The sequence below is a fragment of the Anarhichas minor genome, unplaced genomic scaffold (assembly GCF_050575085.1).
Source record: "Anarhichas minor isolate MPS153535 unplaced genomic scaffold, ASM5057508v1 ptg000073l, whole genome shotgun sequence".
In the NCBI taxonomy this organism is placed as follows: Eukaryota; Metazoa; Chordata; class Actinopteri; order Perciformes; family Anarhichadidae; genus Anarhichas; species Anarhichas minor.
In genome coordinates this window covers 4,308,475-4,327,375 of record NW_027466519.1, presented here as the reverse complement: position 1 = coordinate 4,327,375, position 18,901 = coordinate 4,308,475, and the positions used below count along the sequence as shown (strand labels likewise).

General features: G+C 42.0%; 1 protein-coding gene across 1 annotated transcript in view; it reads right to left on the bottom strand.

Annotated features, from left to right (window-relative positions):
- Positions 1-18,901, bottom strand: part of whrna (whirlin a) — a 123,842-nt gene that overhangs the window by 13,772 nt on the left and 91,169 nt on the right. Inside the window, 3 exon segments of the mRNA XM_076079911.1 lie at positions 2,540-2,761; positions 3,813-4,025; positions 18,828-18,864. Of these exon segments, the coding sequence (XP_075936026.1) occupies positions 2,540-2,761; positions 3,813-4,025; positions 18,828-18,864 (472 nt within the window).

Sequence of the window (18,901 nt, the reverse complement as noted above, 5' to 3'; positions counted from 1 at the left end):
CTAGGCTGAACTTCTAGCTCTGATTTATGTTTTATGAGAAGCAGCAAATGACTCAAGATGTGCATGATAGGATCACAGATGTGAAACTGCGTCAACAGTGGAAGCAATTGTGATTACAAACACTACTGATCTGCCTGATTGTGGAAGGTGTTGGTGAGAAGTTAAAATATGACCCAGGAGGAACAGTTTGAGTAAAGATTCATGAGTTTAAAGGCTCATCAGATGCCAAAAGACTGCACAGTGGATTTATAATACTTCATCATGACAATCGCGTGATGAACCCTAGAATGACTGCATGGTATTGTACCTGGAAGGTGCAAGTATTTGATCTGAACGAGGCCTGGAACACACAGAAGCCTTGTGTTTTCACAGCCCATCTCAGACACATAATCATGATGGTTCTTTCTTTCGGCTTTTTGAAAGTAGTTTAGATAGTTGCCTACACTTAACAATATCTCAACCATACTGATATTAGTAGGATAAGAAAACATTTTTGCTGAATCTTAAGAAATATCGTCATTGAATGTAAGTAATCTGAGATTTTGCTGAATCATCCAACAGCAACATTGTGTTTGTCCGGCAAGCTGAAACGGCGTCTCCATAATGTGTGTTTGTGTGTGTGTGTGTGAGTGCACATGCATTGGTATGCAGTTGACTGTATACCTGGCTCTGAGTGCGTTTCAAAAATCCAGTATTTTTATCCTCCCAAACCCACCCAGCTCTCTAATCTGCTTCACGCAGCAGTGGTAGCAGTCACCCATGGGTCCAAAACAGCACAAACAAACACACACAGATGCATGGGTAGAATAAAGACCAACACACACACACACACACACACACACACACACACACACACACACACACACACACACACACACACACACACACACACACACACACACACACACACACACACACACACACACACACACACACACGTAAATGTCGCTTCTCGGAGGGGACGACAAAGAAAACCGATCTGATGCATCTGAAGGGAAGACACTGGTTGGTGGAAAAATCTGCAAACAGTCAACAGCTTTTCTTCGCTGTCAGCTTAGACACTGTGTGTGTGTGTGTGTGTATGTGTGTGTTTGTTCCTCTCTGCAGTTCGTCGTCTTTGTATACACCCAAACACTTGGATGCTGAGACATTTGCTACAAACTAACACGTTTGCTTTTGAATTGTTGCCTCATGTGTAAACTGAACTGAACAAAACGCTGTCCAGTATTCTCCTGATATGATTGGAAACATAAACAGAAGAGATGAGGAGGGGCGGTCGTTGTTTCATAATTTAAAATAAATCCTGATCAAGTGAAAATGTAAAAAGTGAGAATTTAGTATAAATGATTATTATTGTAATGTATCGATCCACCTGTTTTATGCACATGAAAATAGAGTGGAAACGCCAGAAATTTGGAAAATGCAATAACAATAATAAATCAACTGTGTTTGACACTTCTCAACAGAGCTGCCGACATCGGGAGAACTCCCGGGCCCTGGGTCTAGAGTCATATAAAAGCTTGATATGTTGGTCGAAAACAATGTTACTCAAACCTCACTATAATGCAAAAGAGGGTTTGGGCTGTCACGCAACTGTAAGATCAGAACTTTAACATTTTTGTCTTGGAGATCCTCTCCCGGGCACGAGCAAGAAACATGGTCGGCCTGCTGCTCAATATACTCAAAGACGATCTTTTCTCTTTGTAGCAGTGATCTAAGTCACATAAACCTTAGACTATTGGTACTATTAGGACTGTTGTTCATTAGGACTGTGGGGACACTTTTTCTGAAAGCACTGCCGATATTGTCCAAATCGAGGCAGAGGAAGGGAAAAACAACAGAAGAAAAAAACTGCAAACAAATTCACAGCAAAACCACAAACCAAGGTGAGCGTCGATATGTATGTATGTCTGGTACCCACAAGGAACTTTACACCCCCTTGTTTAGTGTGTGTCCTGTGGGTTTGTGTTGGAAAGCATTCATCACTTTCAGCAGCGACTCCTACCTCCATCATATCTATCAGCCACAGCAGCCTTTCCTACAGAGGGGGAGAGGGTTTTGGGGTGAGGGGGTTATTGAGGTAGAAGACAACCGATCAAATGTTAGTCGAAAGACTTTTCAATCTCAACAGGAAGGCATTGAAACGTGTCATTGTTCAGCCCCACAAAGTCCACTCCACAGCAGGATCTTTTCTACAGCAGATTCATGGAAATATATCGCACTAACCTCTCTGCCTCCATCTCTCTCTCCCACACACACACACACACACACACACATCCGAACAACCCAGACAGGGAGGCAGACCAGAAAAATAGAACAGCAACATTCAAGTCCATCCATCAAAATTGTTTGTCCCAGACTGAGCTGTTGCTGCACTTTCAAACATGCCAGAAAAACAGCAGCACGTGAAATATTAATTCTCAGCGAAGAGAGCGACAATTTTCTCCCCAAAAATATCCACATATGGACACATTTTATATTCCCACGCACACCCACTAATTATATCATTAGGAGCTATATTGTTATGAGCCCAGCCTACCCGCGCAGAGCTGAGGGTGGTGTTGGTCATGAAGCTGGCCGAAGACGAGGTCAGGGTGTCTGGGTACGACACCATGGACATAGAGTCTGGTTGGAGCGCCGTGGCTCCAGCTGTCCCCTGTCGCGCTTTTAGAGCCTGAATTTCCCGTCTCAGCACCAGCCCGTCAAAGTGCTCCAGGTCCTGTGGGGTGACCAGGCCTCGCACCTCTGACAGCAGAGAGAACTGAAGGGGGGTGAATCAAGACAGGAGGCAAAGGTATGATGTAACAGACTTTGAGCGGCTGTCAAGATAAACCTTAAGGACTGAGTCACTTTTTCTCTTACAATTCTGTTTCACCAAAACTGTGAACCTTATTTTCGACCAAACAGGTCTTTAAGTCTTTGCTTAAATGTCGGTTCAATCCTCTCCAAACCCAGATTACAATCGAGATGGAGCTTGAACCTGAAGAATATCTGCATTTGTGAGATGAGAGCATTGCCCTGAGGTTCTGAATTATTTCATCCTCTGAAAACAAAACAGAACGACAGCTCAACCATAAGAGTGCTTTTATAAGAAGAGAAATGTATATCTAACCAGTCAATGATCATTTAAAGTTGTTGGTGTGAATAACAGATAAATACATGTTGTTGTTTTTTTCAAAACAGATTGTCCTATTTATGGCTTTTGTTATACAATCTGGAGCTCCATCACTCTAGAATAAACTGTATTCTCCGGCGATTTAAACAACTTTGGTTTAAATTGTTAAACTGAGTTTTGTGCGATGCTGGTAGGATTACGTTTAAATTTCCCACTAAATCTATATTAAGTTCCAGCCCCAATCTTATTTTAGATTAATTTGGTCCACCTTTGTACAATAAAGACAAAACCTAACACCAAAACAACCCATCCAGTAAGGGATTTGCACAGTAGCTCTAGATATAGTACAAGGCAGCTGGAGAAGCTTTCTGTGGCTGTGTGATACAGCAATGTTCTTAAGAAGTATGAAATAAAACACCTTTGATTTATTGTGTTTTTTTACAAGGTGAACTACTGCAGACTGCTGTGAGAAAAAACTTGAGAGCAGGGGATGAAGTTAAAACAAAACAGTACTGTAAACATCAGCAAAAAGCCTGGGTATGAATCTCAAAAGGGCTTAGAAAACTTCAATTCAAACCTTGCAGCAATCCCACACAGAGACTGTACAGGAGCACAGAGTGCAGCACAGAGTGCTGCAGAAAGAAGATTGATTATCTTTTGATCTTTCCTTTCTCAAACAAGCCTCCACCTCCTTCACCTTAGCGTGCGTGTTGAGCAGCTCGAACAGCGCCACGACCAGCTGCTCCACGCCGATGTGTCTGTCCCGGTACTCCTCCACGTAGTAGCCCATGGTCTGACGCTCCGCCTCTGTCAGCAAGTGGCGCGCCTGCTCCTCCAGCATGGCCCGCGACTGGTTCACCAGGCTGGACAGGGTGACCTGTGAGCCCGCCACGCCTTTGTAAAAGCCAGGCTGGAGTAGATGGAGGAGAGGGGAAGAAAAAGACAAGAGATGGAGAAGACGTTTATTTTTGTTGTTCCATTTTTCAATGCATTTATTGTTTTATTTTTTCTATCTTTTTTTGTGGGTGATGGAGTGAGAGAAAAAGGACAGCCAGGAAGACAATCATACAGTAGAGGTGAATGTCCGCAGCTGTAATGTAAGATTTTATAGAGACAGGGAGAGGTGGCGAGGATGACGGTTTAGAGAAGGATAGGGAAGTAATGGAGAAGAGGAGGGTGGAAAGGAGTGAAAAATGAGAAGAGGATAGTGGAGGAGGGTGGACTATAATCTCTGTACATTTCACATGGCAACATGTGACACCAAGGCAACACCAAGGCAAATTTCTAGTATGTGAAAAACTTGGCAATAAACTTGATTCTGATGTGATGGGAAGGTTGTGAGGAAGAATGGGAGAGAGGGAGGAGAAAAGCAAAAATGTGGAAGGTGTAAAATATGGAGAGGATGGAGAGAGGGGGATGTGGAGGATGTGGACAGGCAGATGTCTGGCACGGCTTTCTGAAACTGCAAGGATGACGGTGGTTGATGAAGGAGGAGGAGACAACAGGAAAGTAGGAGGAAGAAGTGAAGGACAGGGAGGAAAGAGGGGAGATAATCGCAAAGGCCCAGAGGTGACGGTGAGGAGCAGGAGGGTTAGGGAGGAGACACTGGCAGGAAACCGATCATGGCGGACAGGAAAATAACATTAATAACACCCACATACACGGAACGAACCATCAGTCTTTTCATCCCGAATGTATAAATTATCATCCTTCCTTCTTCCTTCTGTCACATCATCCATTATCATCCATGCTTTGTGACACTAACACCACAGCTTGCAGCAGGACAGAAACTGTGACGTTCACACATGTGGGAGGCAGGTTTTTGGTTTCTTTTTCATTTACAGCTTTCATATCCGTCCCCAGTGTGCCAGCTGGCTTCTCTGCCAATCAGAAGGCTGACACTCCTGATCTTGAGAAACTGATGAGCTGCCAATATCACTTCTCCGCTCCGTATCTGCTCCTCTTTTCCTGTTCCTTGTCTCTTCCAAGTTATCTGCTCGCTAGCATGCAGCTTCTCTGTAATTAACTCCTTAATCAAAGACACCACTTCAAAGTCACAGCTTCGGGGTCTGTGTCTGCCTGCGTTTGTACGAGCCGGAAACAGGAGGAGGAAAAAGGCCCGGCGCAGTCTTCCCCTCCTTCTCCTTCACTCCCTGCCTTCACCTCCTTCTCAACTCTTGTCCGTGCTCGTCCCTCCGTATCGTCAGCAGTAGTCGTCCCAGTGTCCCTGGTCTGAGCAGAGCCAACAACTGTTTAATCCCCAAGGTGAACTCACGCGCTACCCTGCCTGAATCTCAATCATCCCAACACCTTACGCCGAAAATTCCTCCACAGCATCCTTGTCCCGGTTACTGAACTCAAGCGAGAACCAATGGGACCACATGAGGCGCACGGGCAGTCGGCCCGTCTCTCGCCGTCCTATCGGAGGACAGATCGTCACTTGAGGGAGCTAATGAAATCGGTCGTCACTCAACTGGAGTGGAACACCTGCAGTCTCCCGGTAATGAGGTCTGCTCGGGGAGGCGATGTCTGAGGACGGAGAGAGAGGATGCTTTTACTGTAAGACTGTCATTCTACAGTTAATGGACAGCCAGTGTCGCTGGGTCGTTTGTTGGACCCGATCCATCTCTGAGGTCACTCTCTGGCTGGGTTTCTTAAATGCCAGATAAGCCAATTGGCCCCTTTATCGCAGTGACCAACAACAACAACGATCACTGTCGACATCCAATTGATAAAGAGCAAATCAGATAAAGCCGGATCTGGAAATGTCACACGCCTTATCTCTGCTCTAGCTGGTTTCAGTTTGTTTTTTTCAGACAAAGTAAAAGAAAAAAAGCCATTTTCCAATAGATACGAGCCTATTGTCCTCTTTGTTTGCTGAATCTCACCTCCACTAATCTCAACTTCAAGGACACAAAACTGCACTTCCACTACGCCTTGCTTATCTGAAAACACTCAGAATATCTCATGTGATGACTCATCTGAAGGTTTCCTGAAAAACAACATCAAATTGCTGTCTGGGTTGCTGGGATGAATAAACCCACATGGTGGACCAAACCAACCACAGATCTGCTCTGTGGTTTCAAAAAACCAAAAAGGTCTGTAGCAATTCTGAGAAACAAACTGGTGAGTGACTGTTTTAGCAACCAGACACCGATGACGCATGTGTTTGATAACAGTTCTAAATGGATGTGGCAGCATTAAACTAAGTAAAGACAGCAACAGGGAGTCTTAGCTAACAAGCATGGAGCTAGTGTTATTTTGACTGCTTTACTGATTTTTACTTTTTACATGTCAATATTTAGAATTTGCATCTTACCGTTAACCTATTTATATTCATGACAATTACCGTTATCCTGTCACATTGATGGCATTGTGTGCATTTCATTTTTGCACCTTATTGACAACCTTTATTGTTTATATTTTGTTTATTTGCACTCTGTATATTTACACTCTGAATCGCAACTGCTGCACAACAACTTCCCCTGGGATGAATAATGTTTATCTCATCTCATTTACCATTAACAAAATAAATTAATAAACAGCTTCTCATTGACCACCGTACAAATTATATTTCAAATGCGTGCTAGTATCAGCTACAGTGAAGTAAGTTGACTTGCAGGACTGAGGGACAGAGAGGGAGGGACCAAAGCTGCACAGAAAATAAAGAGATGTGGAGAAGTCGCAGCTAATCAGTGGATGGAGATTGCTCAGTTGTCATGGAGACAGCTCAGTTGTCAGTGCTCAGTCAATGGACGGCTGGGAAAAAGTTAAAATAAGATGATGACGATGGCCAACAATATAAATGATTTTGCCATCCTGATTGTCTCTACTGTAATTGACTTGTTGGTCTGTTTAGCACACACAGCATATAGTGGATGTCTGTTCATCCAGGGAAAGGGATCCATCCTCAGTTGCTCTTCCTGAGGTTTCTTCCAACTTTTTCCTGTTTTTTGGAGGACTTTCTTATCTAATCAGAGTCAGAATCAGAAGGGTCTATGGAGAGAAGGTGTTGTATGCTGCACAGAATGAGGTAAAGTTGTAAAATATGATATACAAATCTCACAATAACCAAACAGATTTGACTTGATAGTCACTGTAAAACAAATACGTTTTTGGGTGGCATCGAAGTCTTTTATCAAAAAGAAAGATCACCCATCTTTGAACTAAGCCGGGGGGGGGGGGGGGGGGGGGGGGGGGGGGTACCATCTCTCCCTCCCTCATGCACAACAACCTGATATCATGTGACCAAAGTTCCAAACAAAATGATAACAGCTGAGCCATCTCCAACTTTTAATCATTGAGTAAAACGGACCAAGAAAAATCCAACCACAGATATAACACACTTCCAGCTGTGTGTGAGTCTGTGTGTTTACTCGCTACACTCTTTCAAAAGAAAAAAGAAACAGAGATTTGTGCTTCCCACATCCCTGCACCTCAAATGTGTTTGCACTGGGTGGACATTTTTCTCACAGGGAGTTTAAGCCTTTTTATCTCTGAAAATAACCACCAGATGAGGAAAATCACTGAAAAGAAGGGAGAGGAAAGATTGCCATGCCAACGCTACAAAAATGGATTGCACATGATGGTGGCACAGATTGTCTGACCTCACAGGGCAGATCCTGGTATTAAAACCTGAATCCTACAGAGAGAACAAGTGCACCTCCACCATTTTAGTCTTATTAAAGCCCAATATATTAGCTTCTCAATTCCATCACCGCTTCCCAGCTGACAGAACTTTAATATATGAAAAGTTTAGAGTGTCTGAAAAGCCAGGCAGTTATGATCACAGACATATTTACTACATCACTGGCGCTCTCCACAATGAAGCTGACATATACCTATATTACCTTGGGTGAGTGGGTGCTGATTCTATCACATTACAAGCTGTAACTCTCTTCCATCAGATGGAGAAACTTAAGTCCATCACTGATAACAATAACGAGGCTCAAACCAGTCTCCATCTCATTCTGAACACACCACCAAGGAGTGAAATCGACCCCGCTCTAATCGCAATTCAGGACTGCTGATCAACTTCATCAAGGGGAGAAATAGTGGTCGCTTATCACTTCTTATCGCTTAACAGCTTCTCCAAACCCCCTGTGCTTTAACTCTCTGTGAGTGTTATACTTGAGGGGGGGGGGGGGGGGGGGGCACATCTGCTAAACTCTTTCATGCATCAATTAACTAATTATTAGCATACTTTATATATTACATATCATATAACAGAATCAGTCTGCCTGTTGTGAATTTGGTTGCGATGGTTTGTCAGTTTTAAAAGAGTTTTTAAAAGAGACAAATAGTTTGGGAAACACTGTCATAGAGGACTGGCTGTAAAATAGTATGCATGACCTCATGGTTACAGGACAGTATGTCCAACCGCAATGCATCTCCGCTGCTAATGATTGATGACGTTTATTATGCATTACATTACACAGAGATAGAGGTCATTTGTACACAACTGACATGAATCGTCCCCTCAATCACAGAGAGGACTGAAATGATAAGTGATAGATTAGATGGCGTAAACTAGTGCTGGCATCGTACGCCATTAATCACCGTTTGCATACTTTGCATACATATTTTTGACGGATTGCACAGGTTGCAACAGCAGCAGCTTCGTGGCCAAGTTGGTTTTTAACAAGACTTAGAGTCATGCGGTCATGCTAACATGTGAGCCCTTACACCTGTGCTTTAAGACATTCAGACAACTCCCTCTGAAAAACACAATAAGCTCGTCTTATCTTGGTAATAAATCTGCTTTGTGTCGATACCAAGATGGTCAATGAGCCAACCTACATATCTTCAGAGAGACTTTACTTTTACTCTACAACCCCCATCAGACTCACTGTCAAGGCATTTATAAAGTATCTATATTTGCTCCTGAGCTCTAAGTTGATCTCCTTTAGTTCAGACCGTGATGAGCTGTGTGCAGACATATTTCAGCTGCAGGCTTTGGACTGTTGCTGCTGTCGTCTTAAACGTATCAATGTGTATCAGTGACGAAGCGGGGCTGACGGGCAGGATCTGTTGGTTTTGAAATCACTCTCTTACAAGCATCACTGCAACAGTGCCGGCAGAGTTAAAATCTAGATATCTATAATCTTGATATTATGTAACGGGCTGCCAGGTATCTTGCGTCTTTAAACCACATCAATTCCCTGACCAGTCTGTGAACAGAAAAGCAGCCCAAACACAAAGCATGTCATGGTTACCGTGCTGCCGAAGGTCTGGCAGGTTTGTTTTTCCAGGTCGAGAGAGTGAGATACTGGACGGTACGGCTGGTTACAATTGTGCAAATTAAAAAAACATCTCGACATATCAACTTTGTCTCTGTATCTTTCCTTGGCTTGCTCCTAACTTTAAGCAAAACTGACCCCCCCAAACCCTAAAAGGAGTTGCTCTTCACAAGGACTAATGGTTAGCTTTCCATGCTGCAGTCTGATCTGACATACAAACATAAAATGATCCTAATTCCCATATTTAGTACCTTGCTACTGAAAAACAGTAGACATGTGAGAATAAAATGTGTCTTGTTTGCCAGATAGCTTTGCAAGGCATCAGTTTCTTTAAGTTAAAGGATTTCTCTTGTTGATAAAAGCCACACATCTTGAGGTTCAGCTCACTAGCTTCCAGTTTTGAATACCAACAGCTGTTGAATCCGAGGAGTTTATCTTTGAATGCCTTCAGGTTTCAGCAAAAACATTTCAAGTTTTTCAGTTTGCTTGTGTATGATAACTGTGTGTGCACTCCTACCCGCCTTGCTTGGACCACACCCATCATCAAACTCTGTCTACATTTTGATCTCAACAGCACACCTGTAAAGTTTCGTGACTGCATCTTACATGGTTGTGACGCTATCACAGCCACAAAATCTGTCCACAGACGTATAAACACCTGAAAAAGTACTCAAAACCTCATCTGTGGTGCTACAGCACGTGTCTCCAGGACCACATTTTGTCATGGTGACACACACACACACACACACACACACACACACACACACACACACACACACACACACACACACACACACACACACACACACACACACACACACACACACACACACACACACACACACACACACACACACACACACACACACACACACGAAAACACAAGTGGGGCTGTAGCGGCTGATAAGAAGCAAATTAGGTTTGACTGACAAATGCAATATTTACCCGGTGCTATTTGCTGTAATGCATTTTGTTGTCTCTCAAACAACATTCATTTGCTCGAGATCAGGGCCTAAATGGGGTCAGAGCAGATCTAATGATTGAGAATTGCTTTGTGACCTATCCTTAATTAATTAGCTTATCGGTCTAGCTTGGCCTTTGGGCTTCAATTACAGGATGGAAGAAGAATGGCGCAGGGGGGTTGTTTGGAGGGACAGACGATGTGACCGCTGGGATGATACGAATCTACGGTCACCAGCCGAGGGAGCGGTGTCAGGAGAACGCCGAAATGTATAAAGATGAACACAGGTCTCTTTGCTTGTTCAAGCAGCACAATCAGAGGCAGATCAATCTAAAAGAGATTCATATTTATGCTGAGGATGCGTTGACACGTTGTGAGGTTAGTCGGCTTGAACAGGAGCTCTCTGGCTCACGTGGAGAAGCAGCAGGGGTGTGAATTATCACCTCTCAACCTGCTGCCTGGCCCTAAGGCCCTGCTGCTACATATCGTTCAACCTTAATGGCCTCTCGCTCTGTGTCTCTCTCTCTCTCACACACACTCATACTTACACAATTGAACACAGGAATAGAGCAGCATCCAGTCCCCTTACATGTACTTAGTTGTCTTGGCTTATTCTGAGCTAATACTCTTTTGACTCAAATGATAACAATTGTATTTACAACATTTCTTGCCTTCATAAGAGCCCTTCGCGTTCTTAGAAGCTTCTTAGGTATTTCTGGAGCTGCTGTTGCATCGGCCATTAGCTTTAGCCATGTTTTGTGCTTTATATTAAAGCGCCTGAAAACTTAAATACAAAACATGGCTAAAAGTACATGGATATCAAAACAAGTATACGGACACTATTGTCTAAAATGTGCCTTGATTGGAACAAAGGAGCTCAGCCACAGACCAAAGATAGTCCTCGTCTTAAATTATAAAAAAAGAAACATCCTTATATACAGTACACTATACATGCTCATGCACAATATATATATATATAAATAAAAGTTGAATTGACAAAAGATAATCTGCTTCATCAGGACTGTGTGGTTGTGCTTTGATCAGATTTGATTGACAGCCGTGTCTTCCTGGCAACACAAGCAAATTCTGATTCAGATGTTTTAATGAATCTTTTATCTATGAAGTCCCATTGAGATACAAGATCTCTTCTCTCAGGGAGTCCTGTTCAAGATGGCAGCATAAGCAGATTCACATAAAACTATTTGACGCCTATAATACATAAAGTAAAGATGCACCGATACGGATGCTGGAATAACAACTCAAATAGCTGGATTGTTTATCGGTGACAACAAGCCAATCTGATACCATTTTTTTAATAAATAACAATTCACTGTATTGTATGAACGCGTATTTATTTACAAAGTTAAGAAAGCAATGTTCAAGTCAAACCTGATGTTGCCTTGGACATAATCCCTGTTACTTCCACGCAGTGAGGCATACAGCTTATTAATCAAACACTGGTATTTGATCGGTATTGTGGATCAGCCGATACCTAAAGCCTAGGTATCTGGGCTGAAAAAGCTGAATGGGCGCTTCCCCAACATAAAGGCTAGCAAGGGAAAATAGTAAAAGAAGAGAGCCATACAGGCCATACCACCTGAGTCAAGGATTATTTAAAACAGCAACAAGTTTCCTTCAAGGCACTTTGTAAAAGACCTTAAAATGTATTTAAAGAAGCAAGAACATCTAAGATAATGACATTTCGCAGCTAATTCCATGCCCAGGGTGCATGCAAAGAGAAAGCAGTTTTACCAAGCTCTGAGGGCACCCTGGGGACAACTAAAATAATCCAATTTGTAGATCTAGTGCTATAGTTGCTGGTACGAAAGGTTAAACGGCTTGAGATATAAGCAGGTAGTCTGCCTAACAATGTTTTGGCAATAAATAGCAACACGTGCATTTGTCTCCTCTGGTACAGAGAAGACCATTCATATAAAATGCCTCAAATGACCTCAAATGACCTCAAATGGAAAGCATTTCTTTCTTTATATTTAAAAAAGCCCAGTTTTGGCCTTAGCCTTTTCAATAGATTATCAATATATGAACATTAAACATTTCTATACATGTACCTGCTAATGTCAAGATAGTGGGATTAGCTCCCTTAGAGGGAGAAAGAGTGAATGTCATATATTTGGTCTTTTTCTTAGTTTAGTCTATATGGCCTGATTCAAAGAGGATGCCAATGTATAGATCACTGTGTCATCCGCGTACATATGTATTTTAGCTGGATTTATAAAGTCATTTATAAAAATAGAAAATATGGTAGAAGCTTAAATAGATCCCAGCGGGAAACCTTTGTTTACTGTCAGTGAGGCTGCACAGCGCTGTTTACTGTCTAAGGATTTGATGATATCATTAGTAACTTGCATAGCTGGTGCTTTAGTGCCTGATCTAATCTCTGACGGAGATTCCCTGAGAATAATAAATACTGTTTTAATTGGCCATTTACGACAGATTTAAATACAAAACAAATACCATAACAGATATTCCAGTCTGAAAAAGGGACTGAAGTCATTCAACTCAGAAGGGTCTCCTCCACCCCTTAATACAGGAAGAACCATAGCTGATTTGGCACCGGGTATGGCATTGGAGAATACACTTAAAAACAGAAGCAGTAGGCTTTGTAATATCATCTGCAGCCATTTTCTTCTGAAAGTAAAGCTCAATCTAATCTGGGCCAGAACATTTTTTACAATCTAGTCTCAAGAGAGCTTGGTGAACTTGTGAGGTTGCGGCGGGGTGTAAAAGAAAACGGTTAAAGAGGGCAACGTGGGAGAGGCTCAGAGTTTCCTTTTGCAACATGTACGCCTGTCTTACTGGAACCACAGATAGAACCAACTGAAATAAAACGACCATTAAAAGTGTCTGCAATATTAGTTCTATCCTCGATTACACTTTGAAGAATTAAGGATTCGACACTTCCAGAACTTTGCAGGGTCTTCCAGATATCTGTATTTATCATGGTAAAAAAGTAGTTTCATTTAAAACAATATATATATATATATTTACATATACATTTAGAATATTTCTTTCTTTATGTATATAATGTAATGTGACTAATGCATCTGTAAAGAGTTCCATGCAAAGGGTTCTTAGTTTTCTTTGCTTTGGCTCAGACAGCATCTCTTTGTCTAATGAAAGAGGAAATATATTGATTAAACCAAGGGTTGTCTTTACCACTTATCCTCAATCTTTTAAATACTGTGAGATGGGATTTAAAATAGCCCCCAGCTAGATCAACATCAGCCATTTAGGACACACACACACACACACCCTTTTACCAGTCCTGTGTCGTTGCCGTACATAAGCAGCAGTGTGTGCTGCCTGATGTCCGTACAAATTCGGATAGGCTCTTCCTGATTGGGAGGCTACACTAGTATTACCCATACCTCAGTTCAGTTGAGGGCAGGGCCTGTGCGAGAGAACTATCTCTTCCAACACAGTCTAGTGTACAGACAAATATAACATGGTTCATCTTTCTGGTTTGATGCCTGTCAGATTCATAGTGTGTTCATGTTGGACCCCATTGGGCAGAGTAAGAAGCTGATTAAGGAAATAGAGGCTATAAATACGTAGGCAAAGGGGAAGACAAACAATTGTATTGTCAATGACAATACAATAACCTAGCAATAACACATTTACTCATACATATATAAAATGCATATATGCCAAGCCGTTCACATGTAAATGCATGCAAACATGTACACATACGCATTAAGATGTATACGCATAAACACGTCACACACACAAAAAAGCACCGCACTGTAGCATGGAAAGCTGACTGTTTCTATCTGGGAGATCAAAAGACTCCATCAAACAACAGTTTGTTTTTTTATCAAGGTCAGTCTATCGGACGCAGGTTTGAAATGGATGCGCAGCATGGTTTAAACAGCGTGATACAAGACCAACAATATCATAGTGTTGGTATACCTCGTAATAACAGTCAGGATCAAAATCCTGCTACACAATGCTACACATGGAGAGAGGAGGACCGCACACCGCTGTGTTACTCACAAACCTTCTACCGACCAACGATGTCTCTGCCTGCTGTTTGTTCACAGATTTGTTGTTTCGTGGCAGTAAGAGCCCTGAGATTCCATCAAGCAAACTGTGCATGAAGTTATGTTTTCCTATAATTACCTTTATGTCATTTGAAGTTACAGTATGTGGATGGTGTTTTCACTTGTTTATTTTATTAACGTTATGAGATATAGTCGACATTTTACACTGCAAACAGTAACGTTGTAAATTATAAAAAGTTATAAATTATTAACTTTAAATACTTCTTTCCTATCTAACTGACATACTAACTGAAAATGTACAACCACTGGCATGCATTGCTGTCTACCACGTGTGTTTTCTGACACTCCCACTTAGGTCAAGTACATTTTAAAACGTAGAGGCTTCAAGCTTTTGCATTGAACATTAGCTTACGATCTTTTCTTCCCTGTAGCAGACACAGTTGACATTTCCAATATTTAACCATAACCGATCAGAGCAACTGAGGTGATACTGAGCAACAACATCATTTAAAGTCTTGTCTCTCCACCTGGTGAATGTAAATCTAATAAAACCCCTCCAAAATAGAAAAAAAAAGATGCAAACTAGAATTACGGTTGTAAGCCTCTGCCAAACAGTCATGTCGCAGTCCAAAATGTCATCACCTCATCTTTTTATCCTATTAGACATTTGTGTAAAATTGTCAGATCTCAGTGATTTTCGACTAGCAAAATCTAATCAGCCAAATTTGAAGAAATTCCCCCAAGAATGGGATGGAGGGAGAGACAACCAGAATACATAATTCCTCTGATAGGTGGGTTTATTCCTAGGAGCGACCCTCTCAAAACTATGCTGCGTCTAATATTGGACTGCTGATCACATATGGCAGACAAAAGTGTCCTGCTTCGAGGCATTAGAACCTTTCTGGTGAGAGTATAAATATCTCTTTAAAAAGGAAAATGCTGAAGTTCTGAAGTCCAGGGGCACAGCATGTATTGTTCACATGAATTGTCTCGGCATTACTTGACTGAACACCTCTGTCTTTTATTATCGGTACTCCCCGGCTCTGCTATAAATAAGAGAAATAAGGGCTGGGTAGTGGAGTGAGGTAACCATTAGTACTGTCATGGTGTTTTTTGACAGCTACAAAGGAAAAGAGAAAATCTAACAAAAATGAGCTTTGAAACTGAAGATAATGATTTCTTTTGAATCTCAGAATTAGCTCTTTCTCAGCTCTCCCCTCATTGAGGGATTTCTAAATGAACTGTCAGTGTAATGTCTCACACCTGATCAGACTTTTATGTTTGGTCTCGCTTCTAAACCTGAGTGGATTGCAAAGTGTAGAGCTGCCCCCTCGTAGTAGATTAGTCGACTAATGGTCGTTTTGGTCTTAGTCTACTAAGTTTTCAATTAGTCGTTTTTCATGCTTTTTATTCACACAAAATTACTTATTTCCAATAAACTACTGAGCACATCTCTGGTAAACACCACATTTAAAGTGGTGCTGTTGTGTGATTCTTTGATCTGTTGATAAAATCAACTAACCAATTAGTCAACAAAAAATGTCTTTATTCATGGACAGCCTTAGCACAGTGTCGTATAAAGGTTTACTGATCCCCGACATCAACTCAGCTGGGAAATACGGACGGGCTAAAACCGCATGTGTTGTTGTTGTTTCACATAGATTTAATGGAAGGATCTGAAATGTCGTGATAAGTTTGGAAATGTTGAGGAAGGATCTGAACAGATGTTTGCATCAAATTCCTAGCTTGTTATTGTGTTTGGCACAGACTCTCGACAGGGCAGACGAGAAACGTGTGAAACAAAGACACCAGTCATAAAACAGCAACATCGAAGGCTCGGATTGAGCATCCTTTATCACGCCTTCTTGGTTTCACAGTCAACTGTGGAATTAAGCAGAAATGCAAACACAGTACAGATCCCACGCATGACGCTCTCCGAAAGGGACGATTGTAAAAGGTTGCTGAGTTTTGCACCAGGACAAGGACAACATATAGAAAACCTGTATTTCTGGCCCCTCTTTGTTGTGCAGTCTTTAGTGTCCAGTGGAAAAACTGCCAGAACTGTGAGGTGGGACTGTGGACACTGTCCACAGTCCCACCTCACAGTTCTGGCAGTTTTTCATCAGAACAAGTTATTTCTCTGCACACATAAGAGACTGGATGAGAAAGGCAAGTTTCCTGTAAATCCTAGGAGAGGATGAAAGAAACCAAGCGGCCATAAATTCCCGAGGCTGACTAGTGGAGGCTGCTGAGGAAAATAAACTGTTTTTCACACACAACCACCACACACAGTCTGTAATGCTGCTGGTATTATAGATCAGGTTATTTTTATGCTGTTGTAGCTGCAATGCTTTGACTGACGTGGTGACCGCCTTGGTTATTGGTTCAAATGCTTTTAAAAGACCTATACTTGTGTTTTCCTCTTGCAGTTGCCCAAATAATGACAGCCCTTTCTCATTCACAAAGATGGACCAAGCATGATGTTGTTATCCACAACATTGTCAGTTCCAATGGTGGCATGAATATACTGTATACAAAGTCAATGAGGAGATGAGAGGGAAAAGAAGAGAAACTTAAGGAAAATAATGGAAAGAACTGGACCTGTAGCGAGTCTTAGATGTCCCTGTTTGTGTCCTGTCCCCTACAACAGTCTGTGTTGGATTCTTTTCACCACCAAGACGATATTTTCCTAACCCTTGACCAAGCAGTAAACTTAACCAGACCTCAACCACAGAGTGAGAAGGCACAAACCTTTTTGTGGTATGGGTATAAGAAGACTTGTTGGTTTGGCAGCCAGCATATAGTGGAAATACTTTATCATCTAATAAATGTCCTGCAGATTGTTTTGACCCTTTTATCTCAGAGCTGCTGTCAGCAGTGCCCCGCCCATACACAATCCATCTTAGATATTCATCTGAAAAGGGCATCTTTGACAAAAAGGGCACAGCGGTGTGTGTCGTAGGGCTATGAAATATACTTTTAAAACCTCTTTGCACCCAAGTCTGGAGAAAATATGTTCCTCTCCCATCCAAAATACCTCCCACATCCAGCGTGTCCCTCTCTCCCTCTCTCTCCTACAGTGCTGCTAGAGTACATTGCCTCCCCAGTCTGTCAGGAGAAGAACCTCCATCAGAGCTTCCATAATGAAAAGTGAGCTCTCCCTGTCACCTTCCTCCCCTCTCTCCCTCACCCTTCTTTCTTTCTCTGTCGTTAGCTGCTGTCTCCTCCAACTTTCTCCTCTTATTATTTCCCCTCTCCTAAACACTCTTTCTTGCTTTGCAAAGTCACAGTTAAAGTCAACAGTAAAGTTAGTAGACGGTAGGGCGAGTGAGTTACAAGGATAGTTTGGATTTTTTGAAGTGGCGTTGTATGTGGCATTTATCCATTGTCAGTTCATGGTGCTCGGCACGCCCCCAGTTTGGGGAAACAGAAAGTACCAGCACAGGACTGCTTTGGACAGGGGTAGAAGCAAAATATATTATAGACACCTAAAAAAATCAATATCAGCTTAAGTGGACACTAGATTTAGAATATTTTCACTGCTTCACTTTGCTGTCAGACAGCACTTTCCAATGGGAACTGAATCCATTATCTATGCTCTCTTCAAAACTTGGACTCCTTTGACAAAAACATCAATTTGACCTAGCAGAGCTCGGGAGCTGCCTTGATCTGTTAGTTTGTTTGTGCTGATGTGTAGTCATACAACAACCCTAACTAACTCACCAATTGAACTTTTGTGTTCTGCAAGGTGAAATTGTATAGTCTAGTATAGTTATATACTATAGTTATATAGTCTTGTGGCGTTATAGAGAGCATTGATATAAGTCTTCCGGCTGCTGGCTGTAGCCTTCAAGGGCAGTCTGACAGCAAGGTACAGCAAAGAAAATATTCTTCAAAAATACGAACTGTGCCCTTAAGGACAGCTTCGTGGTATAGGCTAGTAACACAAAGCCTGTTAGTGATGGAGTTCCAATGGACTACAATATATTGAGAAGTGTTTCTAATGTTCCGCCACCGTCATGCATGTAAATAGAGAGGACAAACAAATAGAAACTCCTCTCTCAATATCGACAAAAACATACAGATTTTGTAAAGAGCTGAAGTATTGAATTGCTTTAGATGGTACAGGTGTTCCTAATAAAGTGGCCACTGAGTGTATGTATATTTGATAAGCTTGTTTTGATTTTTAATGCTTGAGGGTTGATCCCTAAAGACTTGAACATGATGCATACAATCTGTATGTAAAACCCAAAGTGGTCTTTTTGGCCCACTTCTGAACAGTGCTGCTCTCATCCCCAGTGCAGTTAACCTGCTATACAGCCCAACTATCCATCCCAAATAAAAAGTGATCAGTGGTGGAGTTAACAGACAGTCGGACAGACAGATTATCATTGTCCTGAGAGAAACACACAATAACACAGGTAGTCCTGTGTTTGGTGCGCACACATACACAGAGTGGAAATGAGTCGGACTTTGTGTGCATCTCTCACCTTTCCTGCTGCAGAGGCTCCTTTGTCCATCGAGAAGCTGCAGAGAAGCAGAAGAAGAGGACGAATAAATCACA